Below are 14123 nucleotides of genomic sequence, written 5' to 3'. Positions count from 1 at the left end.
AGAAGATAAACCTGTAAGATATAGTCAATTCTATTTTTGTTCACGGATAATTGAGTGGTCAAATCTATCAGTTTATCGTGAAAAACCATCGGAAAGAAATCTAGTTCTGCATATATAGAATACCAATGTTGCAGCCTTGGGTTAACTAGGCTACTTTTAACATCTGGATGCGGTTGGGATCCTCGAGGGTTCAAAATTAAGTAGGAGAAAGAAAATCTCTGAATTTCGATTCTTACGGCTACTTCTACCTGCGTCAATGAGACGGAATCTTGCATCGACTTGAAAAATGTAAAGGGAAGTTCAGGTGGCGCGATTTGCAATGCTTCAGGTTCCAGCATTGTTTCACTACATGAATGATTGCCTCGTGTTAGATGAGCGATTAACCTAAAATGTCCTGAATTTTCAGACGTTTGATCACTTTCCAATCTTTTACAAGACCCCCCTGCCGCTTAGAAGAAACCATCGACATATGTTTATATACTAACAAAAACCATTACAATACTTGAGAGAAACAGACTAGACTTTGGGATACACACACAACACGTGACGCTCCGCTTGAGAAAGCAAAACACGGTTATATTCCCGTACTCGTCTTTTATTTGACACACACTGAACCAGAGGCACCAGAAAGGATCAAGTTCGTAGTTTAATTAGCCCGATATCTGAACAGGCTTGACCTCGGGCTTCTTCTCCTCCTCTTTGGGAACAATAATGGTGAGCACTCCATTCTCCATGGTAGCCTTCACCTGATCCATTGTCGCATTCTCTGGCAACCTGAACCTCCTCAAGAACTTGCCCGTCACTCTCTCAACCCTATGCCACTTGTCGTTCTTTTCCTCGTGCTCTCTGTTTCTCTCTCCGCTTATCTGCAGCACCCTACCGTCCTCGATCTCCACCTTCACCTCTTCCTTGTTCAGCCCCGGAAGATCGGCCCTGATAATATGAGTTTCCGGGGTTTCTTTCCAGTCGATCCGAGGGTTGACAACAGCAGCAGTTTCGCGGCCTGCAGAGGAAGGAACGTTGGCGACAGAGCTCGAGACCATAGGGAAGCCCTCAAATGGGTCCCAGATGTCAAGAGAAAAGGGATCGAAGACATTGCTTCTTCGGCCACCGAAAAGGCTGAGCGCCATGAGCAGTGATTCGTGAATGCTTGCACAAAGCTTTATACAATTTTGGAGGACGTTGATATATAACAAAGTGAGCTGTATATATATAGTAGCACTTGAAGGAAAATTCTGGTAGACGAGATACATATATATATATATATATATATATAAGGGTAAAAAAAAGAAAGAAAGAATGAAGTAGAAGACGGAGATCGTGGCTCTTCTAGGATAGAAGAGGGAGTTCTATAAGCTTCTAAGATATTCTCCATGCATCGACATTAATGAATAATCGATTGGTCTCTTTTAAGCATATTTTTATCCGAAACTACGTGTCGCGTCCCGCTTACCAGCCACCCCAAGCTGTCAAACAAATCATGATAACACGTGTGTGTATGTCCAATAGCCCAATTGTCTACTGTGGCTGAGGCCGAGAAGGGCTTATCGTGGGGGAATAAAACGTCACTAAAGATGCAACATTGGGCTCGGCCCAAAGGCAGGCAGCCTGGCTACAAAGAACGCTACTCATTTTTCTATTATTTTTCACATTACATTCACCTGCTCGGGTTTTATACAATATTTGGCTTTCTAAAAGAAAATGGTTCTTGTTTGATGTTAATATAATTAACCAGACCACCTCGTTGATCCCTGTTTCGAAAGCGAGTGCAGAGCTTGCTGACAGTGACGGGGTTTGGCACTAATAAATAAAAAACGATAGAATACAAAAGATGAGACGAAATTTTTTTATTATCAATACAATTTTTTCGGAAGTCAAAGCAAAAACAATATTAAACCATTTATCTCTCCTTTCCAAAAACAATGCTGAAACATTTTTTTCTCAGTTCAATAAAATATTTTAATTTAAATTATTTTGTTATTATTATTATTCGATCATTTTACTATTTTCATATAATTATGGCCATAGTCTTTGTCCTCGAAACTGGCAAAACTAAAAGGTAAAGGTAAAGGTAAAACGAATCTATTCCCTCCTGTCCCTCCTGTCGTGTATGCGCTGTCTAAGTACGGATCAGATTCTTCTTTTATAGATAGATTAATGATTTGGACGAGAGATATGTTGAAATGGCCATGATAATTTATGAATAATAAAATAAAAATTAAATTATTTATTATATTTTGTAAAAAATTTAAAAAAGTTATTTTAAAATTTAAAAAAATAAATTATTTATTATATTTTATGTGAAAATTTAAAAAAATTATAATAATAAAATAAGATAAGTTCAAATAAGTTCAAATGAATTTTGAATGCAAACAAGTATGCATATGAAAGTTATATTTACATAATATGACTTTAAAATCTTCTACATTAGTTTATTTATATTCAAATATTTAATTACTTATGTACAGTATTTATTTAAATTTGGATAACTATTATACACTCTACAAAACATATTTTAATTATTATTTATCTCTCCTTTCACTCTCTCTTACAATATTTTTCTTTTCTCCCTCCTTTAACAACACAACAAACTTTCACCTCCACATTTATTTTATTATTGTAATATATTATCTATATATTTTATTATATTTTTAATATAATATATAAAAAAATTATATTTTTTATTATTAGATTTGTATTATTAATGTTAAATGTATGTAATAGATACTAATTACAAAATATATATAAAAAAATTGATTTTAGTAAAAAATTAATAATAATAAAATATTATTATTATTATTATATCTTAAATATGATGAGTTAATGTGAAAATTTTTCTTAAATGACAAAATAATTATATAAAAAAAATAATTTTACATATGCATACGTACGTACCAATACTAATGTTCTATCGATCCACAAATTTTGTTACAAAAGGCAACAATTTTATATATATTCAGCACTTCTGTACTGTTGTCTTTCACGAGAAAAAACCAGAGCACCTTGGTATGGAAGAAGACACGAAAGCTGGTCCTCCCCACGTTCTAATCTTTCCCTTTCCGGTACAAGGACATGTCAACTCCATGCTCAAGCTAGCGGAGCTTCTTGCCCATGCCGGTCTTCACATCACCTTTCTCAACACCGATCACAACCACGATCGTCTCGTTCGTTACAGTCCCGATAACCTTGCCCGTTTCTCAGGCTTTCCTGGATTCCAATTCAAGATCATCCCTGACGGCCTTCCAGCCGATCACCCACGAGCCGGTGAGCGCGTCATGGAAATGTTCAATAGCTTGAACTCGGTAACCAAACCACTTTTTAAAGAGATGCTGTTTACGGATCATGAATTGCAATCGATTCCGGGCAGTAATAGACGGGCAGTTAGTTGCATCATAGCTGATGGGATCCTGAGCTTTGCTATTGATGTTGGCAACGAGCTTGGCATTCCTGTCATTCATTTCCGTACCATCGGTGCTTGCTCCTTCTGGGCTTACTTTTGCATTCCAGATTTGGTTGAAGCGGGAGAGCTTCCCATTAGAGGTATATATTTTCCATGGCGCATGCACCCATAACTCTTCTGTTTAATTAATTTGTTGGGACTGTTTAATTGCCGAGTATTTGATGGCATACCATGTCAGGCAGTCATCCGGAGCGGTACTGTGCAAGCGGCACAGTAACGCGACCCTGATTCAAAATTGGTGAGTATATTTTAGAAGAGTGGTTTACTGGGCATCAGCCGAAAATCGCAGCACACCTCATATTTTTTATTTTTTTTCACTCAATGCATTAGTGTGCTGTGGCTTCCGGTTGATAGGAATATTTCTACTTTAGAAAAATAATCTTAGTCCCACTGCTCCCAGCAGGAGCTGGTGGCTACCGCTTACAATTTTTTTTTTTTTTTGCCGTGATTAAGAAAATATATTTTAATAATATTATTTTTTTAAAATATTTAAAAGTAATAAAAAATATATATATAAAAAAAATTTAAAAAAAAAATACTAAAATAATTTGCAGTAGCTCCCAGGAAGCTACCAGTGGTGGCTGTAGTGCCTTGTTTTTCTGTAATCTTTTAAGAAAAATGATACTCTCACTATTAGTTTTTACTGCTCGGTGTTATTGTTGGAATTGTTTAATTTTTATTTTATTTTATTTTTATTTAATGATTAAAGAAATATTTTTTTAATAACATTGTGATTTTTTTATTTTTTTAAAAAAATATTTAAAAATGTTAAAAAATACATATACAAAGACAGCTAAAAATACTTTTTTTAATTTAAAAATTGGCCAATTAATTTAAGACAAAATTGAGAATTTTCTTAGGATGAACATTCGTTTTGCTTGTTTCTCCGCAATTAAACAAAGAAAGAAAGTTGTAACTTGTAACGATTAAAGGGGATGGTTGAGGAATGAGATAAGATGAAAAATATGTAAATAGTAGTAAAATAATTTGAGTTATGATGTTTTATTAGGTTTTGGAAAAAAAAATTGAATAAAAATATTATAAAATTAAAATATTGATAGAATATTATTTTTATTTTATAATTTGAAAAAGTTGAATGTATTTTGTCTTTTTTAAGTTTGGAAAAGTTGAAATAATTTGGTAATGATTTGATAAAAAATTTAAAGATTTAAAATTGAAAAGTGTTTATGTTTAGATAATATTTGAGAACGAAATGACATGAGATGAAATGATATGGAATGAGATAAAATATATTCCCAAATAATTAATTTAAGACAAATATTGTGAATTTTCTTACGATGAACATTCGTTTTGTTTGTTTCTCCACATGCAATTAAGTAGGGGTGTAAAAAGTGATCAGTAAACCAGACTAGACCGGATTGAACCAGTGGGTTTAGTCCGGTATCGAGTTTGATCGGTCTGGTACCGATTTTATTTTTCTTAAAATTGGTCAAAATCGGACCGATTCTGGTTTTTCTTTTTCTAAAATCAAATCGGACTGAACCGGACCGGTTTATTTATATATATTATAATTTTTTATATTGTATATAATTTTTATATATAATATATAATTATATATAAAATAATTTTGTATTATTTGTTAAATTACTAATTAATATAATTTTAAATTTTAAAATCTTATATCACTATAATTTATAATACAATTATAATATATATTATAATATACTACAATATATTATCACTATAACATCATATACTATAATTTATATACTATAATATACTATTATATATATATTATAATATATAATATAGTATATGAAACCGGACCGAAACTTGTAAAATTGGAAGTACCAGTTTACAGGAATAATCAGTACAGAATCGGTTCTTAAAAATATAAAATTGGTATATACCAATTTGGTCTCAAATTTGAATCAAACCAAACCGAACCGATTACATCCATATAATTAAGCATGCATGGAAGGAAAGTTGTAACTTGTAACGATTAAGTGCATGGTTTGTGTGAAATTGAACTCGATCTGTAGGAAACGAAGACATGGATCGCATTCTAAAGAGGGTGCCAGGAATGGAAACTTTTATCCGGTGCCGCGACCTTCCAAGTTTCTGCCGAACCAAAAATATTCTAGCTGACCCGAATCTCCAACTATTTGTGGATCAGACCAGACAGACCCCCGGAGCCCGAGCACTGATACTCAACACGTTTGAAGAGCTAGAAGGGCCTGTGCTTTCCCAAATTCGTACACAATGTCCCCAAATCTATACCATCGGACCCCTCCACGCACTCGTCAAATACAGATCAGTTGGGTCCAAAACTACCTCGTTGCAGTCTCAGTCTTTGAACAGCCTCTTCGAGGTGGACAGGAACTGCATGACGTGGCTCGACGCTCAACCATTGAAGTCGGTAATCTACGTGAGCTTTGGAAGCATTAAAAAAATGACAAATGAGGAGATGAGAGAGTTTTGGTATGGTTTGGTTAATAGCAAGAAGCGATTCCTGTGGGTCATACGACTGGACATGGTGGACGGGAAAGATGGAGGCGACGATGATCAGATTCCATCCGAGCTGGCAGAAGGGACAAGAGAGAGGGGATACATAGCGGATTGGGTCCCACAAGAGGAGGTCCTGGCCCACCAAGCCATAGGTGGGTTTTTTACCCACAGTGGGTGGAACTCGACGTTGGAGAGCATTGTGGCTGGGGTGCCAATGTTATGCTGGCCCTGCTCTGCTGATCAGCAACCGAACAGCAGGTTTGTGAGTGAGGTTTGGAAGCTTGGGATGGACATGAAGGATGTTTGCAATAGAACAGTTGTAGAGAAGATGGTGAATGATCTGATTGTCAACAGGAGGGACGAGTTTATGAAATCAACGGTGGAGATGGCTAGGTTGGCAAGAGAAAGTGCGAGTAAAGGTGGGTCTTCTTACTGCAATTTGGACCGTTTGATCAAGGATATAAGCCTGATGGGTGTTCGTTCCAAAGAATATCTTCCATCATCAATTAATTAAGTGAGATGCGTATATATAACCAATATATAAACGTAAATGTTGGATGAACAGTATTTTTATCGAATATTTTCTTTTTTAATTTTGTCCCTGCTTGTATTTCACACTACTGTTCTATTGATTTTTTCTCTTCTTTTGCCTACTACTATTTTGATCATTTTACATTTCTAACGTCTGCCTTCTCTACTTATTTCTTTCCAATTTTGTCCATAATTTTATAAGCAAATTCAACCATTTTGTTTCTCCTTTTCCTGTGTCGCCAAGCTATTATTGTATTTTTACATTTACGAAGTTATCGCTTCCACCGATTGAAACCATCGACCTTAATATTTTCATTTGCCTTCTGCTCTTCTTTGTTCCTAACTTTTTCCACACAAAATTATTCGTGCCTTTCGAATTGCTATTCGTGCTTCTCAATATGCGCATTCCTTAGATATGTTTTCCATTATTTCTTCTGTCAGCCAAATTTGTGAATTTTTACACTATCATCAGATACATCATATGCATATAGATGAGAGGAAAGAAAATTTACCCAAACAATGTTTAATACATGTGGGTTGCCACGGGTATAATCGGTAGGGTAGATCTTCCATTGTATTAAATACTGTTTGAGTAAATTTATTTCCTCTCGTCTATATGTTTTGTTCAGTGAACAAAATCTTTCGATTTTCATAACTTTAGTAAGGAAATTGCACTCATATACATAAATCATGTATACATATGTGAAGAAAATTTTCCTCAATAGGCAGAGAACTCCAGACCAAGCGCCTCAATAGACAGAGAACAGATAAGAGATTAGAACTTTTGGGAGTTAGATCTACATTAATAGATCCAAACATTCTATAAAACCGCAAAATATACGGATAAAGTTGAAAAAAAAAATCTCACATTTGGGAAGATCCGTCACTGTTCTTGTTTTGGAGGCATCTCTATTTGTCGTTCAGGTGGTGGATGAGGATTTCTCGGCGTTCATCTTCTTGGTCTTTGTCAGGTTGAGACCAAAGGCAGGCGGGGCTCAGAATAAAGGGTTTTAATCTTTTTTGTGCAAAATGGAGACAAACTGAGAGATAAAAAAAATAGAGAGAAACCGGTTGAGGCAAGGGGGGATCTCATTTAGTACTTAGTTGTCTAGGTTTCTTTTAATTTTTTAATAATTTTTTCATAATTATACCTATTTTTTGTCATTAATAAAATCTCACATTCTCTTTTTTTTATTATTTTTTTACATCTTATAAGAGGCAATAAAATATCTTGGTCTTTTTTATAAGCTATTTGGTAAATTTACAACCTCATTTTTCTTATTTATTTACAATTTTCCTTTTAAGTCTTCCAGCTAGCTTATTTGGATTAGTTTTGTTAGTAAGTACATATATACTACCATCAAGTTAACAATTAGAAGTGAATGCAACAAATCTCGCATAGCTATTTCTATCTATATTATAGAGACTTTACAATATTCAATCTTAGATTCAACAAAAAATTTATTTTTGTTTACTTACTTTTATCATTTGCTTCAAAAAATATTATATGGTTATTTTTATCTTAATTTTTATCTTTCATTTGAGTCTGATGGAGCTCAAGTGAGAGGTTTAGATGGGTGGTTTTAATAATTTAGTTTGTCCCTAGATAACAACCTTATATGGTTAATGTTAAATGTCGGTGACACACTTTGCTACTTTAAATGTCGGTTACTGTTCACCCCTACATACGTCACACTTTGCTAATCGCCCCCCACGCACCAAATCCTAGTTCCGCCCCTAAATATAGGTCTTTATTTATCATCAAAACCACAAGTATTTTCGTCATCGACCCTCTTCTTGCACCTGCAATTTCATTACATACATGATAAATCATTTGTTTAAAAGAATTTTGTCAATAATTAATTTTATAAAATCTATATTATTTATTGTTTTATTCATTATAACATATAAATATATGTCTTTAACATACATTACCCTTTTTTTACTACTTTTATGGCTTTAGTTATTAATCCAATCTTTTTAGGGTGACACAAGATGATACATTGCTAGAAGAAATTATTGTCAAGAATTTTGATACATCAAGATGTTCAACTTCAACCAATGTCTTGCATGTGATAACAAAAATTTCTAATATTGCTAAGATTATCAATTCCATAGAACCAATGGCGGTATAATTTTCTTCTTTAAAACTAAATTGTATCTTTCTATTTAAATTTACTTTACTACTACATTTATATAATTATACATTTATTTCTCCCTTCTTAATACAAAAATCAACTTTCTCAGTTAAAGGAAAATTTTCATTATTGATTTACATCAACCGTTCTACTACATGTCCTGTGCAAATTGTAATAAAATAACTGGATATGACTAAAATGAAAATTTTTTGTACTATAATTGCAAAAACATGAGCATCGCACAACCACAGTAAGCATAACGGTTGTTGTGATTAATATATGGAAGTATAGCGTAATTCCTGACATGATAAATTAGGTAATATTAATATTCTCATTAATTTTAGCTGCCGAGTCTATCTGGAAGTAAAGAACGATACTGGATGCATAATAGTTGTTGTCTTCGGATTGATAGTAGAAGAAATATTGAATTCTACAACTGTTGATCTATTCGAACACACAAACGAGATAAAATGTATATTCATAAATTTATTTAAAAAAAAAATTAATGCATTATGTTTTAATATTTTTTCATTATTACAGGAGCACTTACCATATTTAACAAATATTGTAAGTATAGTTTCAGAAAAAGAATAGATTATGTACTTGTGTGCATAAATGAATCAACATGGACAACTGCATCAAAATAAGCTCAACGTGCTCTCCGCCCATCCTATATATCAAGCTACATCATAAACACTCAAAATCTCTTCTTGTTAAACTTCTCATTGTTATAATTATATACTTAAATAGGACGCTGACTTGTATGTAAAGTCCATGTTTATTTCTTCACTTTTTATAATGTTTTGTTCAATTTTTCTTTAAATTTCTTTTCTCACCTTCCATTTACTATTTTCTACTATTTTTATTTTTTTCCTTATTTTTATCATCTGGGCATACATGCAACACATATTACCCTTACTAGTATATATATATAGCCGTGCTACATCCTCAGACGGCTATTGACAAAAACAAAATGGTTTTTTTTTTTTTTTTTTTTTTATTCATTCATTTTTTTTTTAAATAATTTTTTTTTTAAATCATTCCATCACTAAAAAATATTTCCTGAATTACTAAGTAAAAAAAAAAAAAATTATGGGGAGCCATCTCGGTGACAATAGCATTTCTGATATATATATATTGTTCAGAGGTCATAGTGACATCTTGTAAGTTCTTAGTTCCGTTTGCCAAATTCCCGACAGCTAGCTATGGTTGGCTGGCAGGTAATTAGGTCACTCCACACGTTGTAGATTAGTTTATCTTTTGTTTTTTGTGACAAAGCAATAATCTTGCGGCAGTGTCCAATTAAATTTTTGGATCATCTGGTGCATAACAATTGAAGTTAGTAAAAAATAACTCGTTTGATCAGCTTTTATTTTACTGACCTTCTAAGACGGAGCGGCTGTCTAGACGACCCAGCATCTGTCTTTACAAAGTTAAGAAACGATGTTAAGATCAAATGGCATTACGCACTATATATGCACAATTGATCATTTCGGCTGATCATGATGGTATCCTATACACCAAGATCGATGTTAATGAATGAATGGTAGAAATGATCAGAGGGTCTCCCCTTTAGAACGACAGTGACAAACCACCAAACCATGTACCAAAGCCTGGCATTATTAATGTTACAAGTTTCAACCGCACATTTTTCAAATGGAGGCCGGGTCCCAATCGCAATCATCGACAACTTGTACCATTTAAAGCATAAGAATGAAATATATGTCCTCTTCTCGAACAAAACTAATTGAGATCTCGTAAAAGAAAGAAGAAGAACAAAGAAATCCTCTATAAACTTAATATATTACTGGATATTTATTTCTCGAATGAAGTATTTTGATCAAGCACTAAACCTCAATCCTTTAATTAAACTTGACATGTAATGTGCTGATCAGACAAAAATAGGTGACATTGATCAAAGAAAAAACTATAGATACACATAATCCTATAAAGAAATCTCACATGCTGATGTGGCATACTACGTATCCTCGTTCTTCTTTTTTCCTCTCTTTCTCCCCACTCTCCCCTCCTCCCCCTTTCCCTCTCCCTTTTCCAACCCCTCCCCACCCCCTCAGCCTAATTGAGAGAGAGATCTTGTACCTGTCATTGAGGGGCGGCAATAGTGACGACAATATTCCGACGTCGATGACGGAGGCGAGGAAGATGACTGGGCTACAGTGAAAGACAACATCGATGAGGGTCGAGGAAGGTGAGGGGTGTGGCAGTGACGTCATGTGGAGCAAGAAAGATTTAGCGATGATGTTGGTGAGGGGTTGGGAAAGGCGGGAAAGGGAAGAGAGAGAGAGAGAGAGATGAATTCATACTCCAAGAGAGCAATCGATTACTCACTTGATTATAAATAAAGACTAGAATGAAGATTTTTTTTTAAGAAGAGGATAGTACCACAATTTTATTAAATATCTTCACTTGTAGTGAAGTAAAACAGTGATTACAATCAGATACCTAAGGGATACAAATAATCATAAAATACCAAAACCCATGTAACTAGAACAAAGAAATGTGACTGATCAAGCTGTCTAGGGCTTGATATGAAGAACCCCCATGCCTTAGAGAAAGATAAACTTTTTCCTTCATATTCATAATCCGGTCTCTCATCTCCTTGCCTTCAGTCCCCAGCAGGAGCCTTCTAATTGCCTTCTCTATCTCTCCTCTCTCTAGCCTATTCTCTAAATGGATCCCAATTTTCCAAACATGGCTCACGTATCTGGCATTTACCAGTTGGTCACCAAAATTAGGCAAACAAATCATGGGAACCCCTTCACATATACTCTCCAATGTCGAATTCCATCCATTGTGACTACAAAATCCTCCCGTGGCAGGATGAGACAGCACTTCCTGTTGTGGAGCCCATTTCACAATGTGTCCCCTCCCATTGATCGCCTCTAGGAACCCAGAGGGCAATGCTTCGAGCCACTCTGAGCCACGGACTAACCCCGGTCGAACCACCCACAGGAAGGGCTGCTTGCTGTTGGCTAGCCCCCAAGCTATCTCCGCAAATTGGGATCCATCAAAGGCCGCAAGACTCCCAAAGCTCGCATAGAGTACGGATCTGGGTGCTTGCGTGTTTAGCCAGGAAAGGCAACTTTGGTCTTGTGTTACCAGGCTACTTGACGAGGCTGGAAAGTACTTGTGTAATGGGCCAATGGGAAACACCGGAATGGGAAAATCCTGGCCGAATGAGATCAGCTCGGATTGTTCAAGGTCTTCAAGTGAGTTCCAAATTAGTCCCGAGGAGACCTTAGTTTCTTTCAACATGCCAGATAATACTCGATAAAAGTCCTCTGGATTGCGCGTGTTAATCGCCGGAATGTCTTTGAATTTAAGTGGTGGACGATCTGTCCACGGCGCTTCTAGTCGCGACTCTGAGAATAAGAGATCACGAAGAAATTAAATCTGGTTATCTTTTGAAAGAACTCAACCCATAAAAGGGTTCTTGCTACGACAGAGTACAAGAAGTGCGCGCGCGCAAGGACGCACGGGGACAAGCATGCACGCACATAAAACAGAGTTTACACACCTTGAATGGGGAGGTAACCCTTTTCCTGCATAAGTAGGAGGCTGCCGAAAGCAAGAAATGAAGAGACATTACTAGTCCGTAGCACGATCCTTGGGAGCTTGAAGCTGTCGGCGACTGCTTGCGTAAAGTGCCAAATGGCATCGGTAATCACGCAAGCAACGGGTTCCTCAGAAGAATCGGACAACAACTTAGCCAAGCAATCACGAAAAGGCGTGACACAGTTGGCATTAAGGAGCGTGAGGACCGCGGTGATATCTGCCGTGGATGCTTCGCTTTCCAATAAGCCGTCGGGAATTGAATGGAAGGTGAAGTTGGTGTGCTTGGAATAGTTGGGAGAATTGAAGCAGGTGTGTATTATGGTGATGGAAAAACCTCTGGAGTAGAGGATGTTTGCAAGCTGAAGCATGGGGCTTATGTGGCCCTGCAAAGGCACCGGGAAAAGAACCACCCGGCGGCCCGCCCTTTGTTGCATGGCCCCGTTGCACTTTCCTCCGACGTTCTCCATGCAGCTTCTTTTTCTTCTCTTTGCATCTCAACTCTCCACTTTAAAGGATCTAAATAGAGAGCGGAGACTGTCAATTTCTAATAATTTTGAGAACCGTACTACTTAACACTAATCATCTTAAAACAAACATTAATAAATGTAAAAACTTGTTAAGGTGAAAAAAAGAACTGTGAATTATTATCAAATAGAATCAAGGTTGGTATTCGCAACATTGACTATATTTTTACGTCCCATGTTTTGAAAATCATTTCGGTTGCGGTTTCGTTTAAAGGACTAAAATGATATATTTTAATATCGATACTAAAATATATATAATAAATTAATTATATATGTATAAATTATATTTTAAAATAATATCAATTCAACTCTTAAAAAGTTAAAACACATATTTATAAAACTTAATAATACTTCTAAATTATCAATCCAACTATTTAAAAAAATAATTATTCATCTTCATTACTGAAAGGGAAGTAAGGATTTGATTTTAGGTCTTCAAGAAAAAATGATTAAAAAAAGTTAAAAAAATAATCTTTAGATGTGAGAATTGTAATGAAAATAATGAAAAAGTCCGAATTTTTACATTAATTACCAAAAAAAAAAAATGGACGGTATACCAAAACCAATCAATACACCGAAAACCGACTTGTATTGACCGAAACGCACCAGTATGGCCGATATTTGACCAGGTACGAAGCACATACATTTCCTATGCCGATCACTACTCCGGTATGCTAAATACCAGTAGGTACGATACGAAATTTAAAATACTGATTTTATCACATGTTATTGCAACTGCCTCATCACTAAATATTCTACCTTGAAACCTTATTGAGTATGATGGTTCATCCGGGTTACTACCCAAGAATTCGGATATACTCGGACCGAAATTCGGGTCAAAATCTAGACTAAATTAATCTGATCAAATTTGAGCTAAAATACAGATGAATCCGAATTTTTTGAAACCCGAATTCCGGATTTGGAGTTGAAACCTTTTTCTTTTGGTATCTGCGTTGTTGACAAGTTTGTGTGCCCGTCGGTTAACATCATTTAATACCGATATTAATGTTATTTTAGCGTGTAATTAGTTTGCTGAGAATGGAAGACCAGTAAATGGGTTCAGATTTTCATCTCTTTGACCAAAAGGAAACTCGTGACTAGTCTTTTCATTAGGACTGTTCCCAACTAACTAGTTATGGACTCATGCGTCGGCTCCCAACTCCAACAGCTGGCCAGTATCTGACCTTCCTTCCTTATCAGTGGAAAAGAAATTACACAACCTATGTAACTTTCACATATCATATATATCATATTTTTTAAAATTTTTTAATTTTTCTTTTAAATTAATTCTTTTTAAATTAATTTAATTCTTCTATTCATTATTTATATATTAAATATTTTATAAAAAAAATAATAAAAATTAAAAAAATATGATATGTGAAGATTGTAGAAATAATTCAATTCCAGTATTTTGAAAAAAAAGTT

The 14123-nt window shown here is 35.0% G+C and overlaps 3 protein-coding genes across 3 annotated transcripts; 1 reads left to right on the top strand and 2 right to left on the bottom strand.

Annotated features, from left to right (window-relative positions):
• Positions 1-379: 379 nt before the first annotated feature.
• LOC108991754 (17.8 kDa class I heat shock protein-like) lies at positions 380-1237 on the bottom strand. The gene has a single exon (XM_018966139.2). The coding sequence runs from the start codon at positions 1128-1130 to the stop codon at positions 651-653; it is 480 nt and encodes a 159-aa protein (XP_018821684.1). The 5' UTR covers positions 1131-1237; the 3' UTR covers positions 380-650.
• Positions 1238-2983: 1746 nt separating this feature from the next.
• LOC108991776 (7-deoxyloganetic acid glucosyl transferase-like) lies at positions 2984-6611 on the top strand. The gene is made up of 2 exons (XM_018966162.2): positions 2984-3540; positions 5464-6611. The coding sequence occupies exons 1-2, from the start codon at positions 3009-3011 to the stop codon at positions 6441-6443; spliced, it is 1512 nt and encodes a 503-aa protein (XP_018821707.1). The 5' UTR covers positions 2984-3008; the 3' UTR covers positions 6444-6611.
• Positions 6612-11028: 4417 nt separating this feature from the next.
• On the bottom strand, positions 11029-12649 carry LOC108991777 (UDP-glycosyltransferase 76B1-like). Its single transcript, XM_018966163.2, has 2 exons — positions 12137-12649; positions 11029-11981 (listed from the first exon to the last, which is right to left on the bottom strand). Exons 1-2 carry the CDS (start codon positions 12639-12641, stop codon positions 11104-11106), a joined length of 1383 nt encoding a protein of 460 aa, XP_018821708.1. The 5' UTR covers positions 12642-12649; the 3' UTR covers positions 11029-11103.
• Positions 12650-14123: the final 1474 nt, after the last annotated feature.

The sequence above is a fragment of the Juglans regia genome, chromosome 7, assembly GCF_001411555.2.
Source record: "Juglans regia cultivar Chandler chromosome 7, Walnut 2.0, whole genome shotgun sequence".
NCBI lineage: Eukaryota > Viridiplantae > Streptophyta > Magnoliopsida > Fagales > Juglandaceae > Juglans > Juglans regia.
Note: the sequence above shows the minus strand (reverse complement) of the source record. Positions and strands in the feature narration are given on the sequence as shown.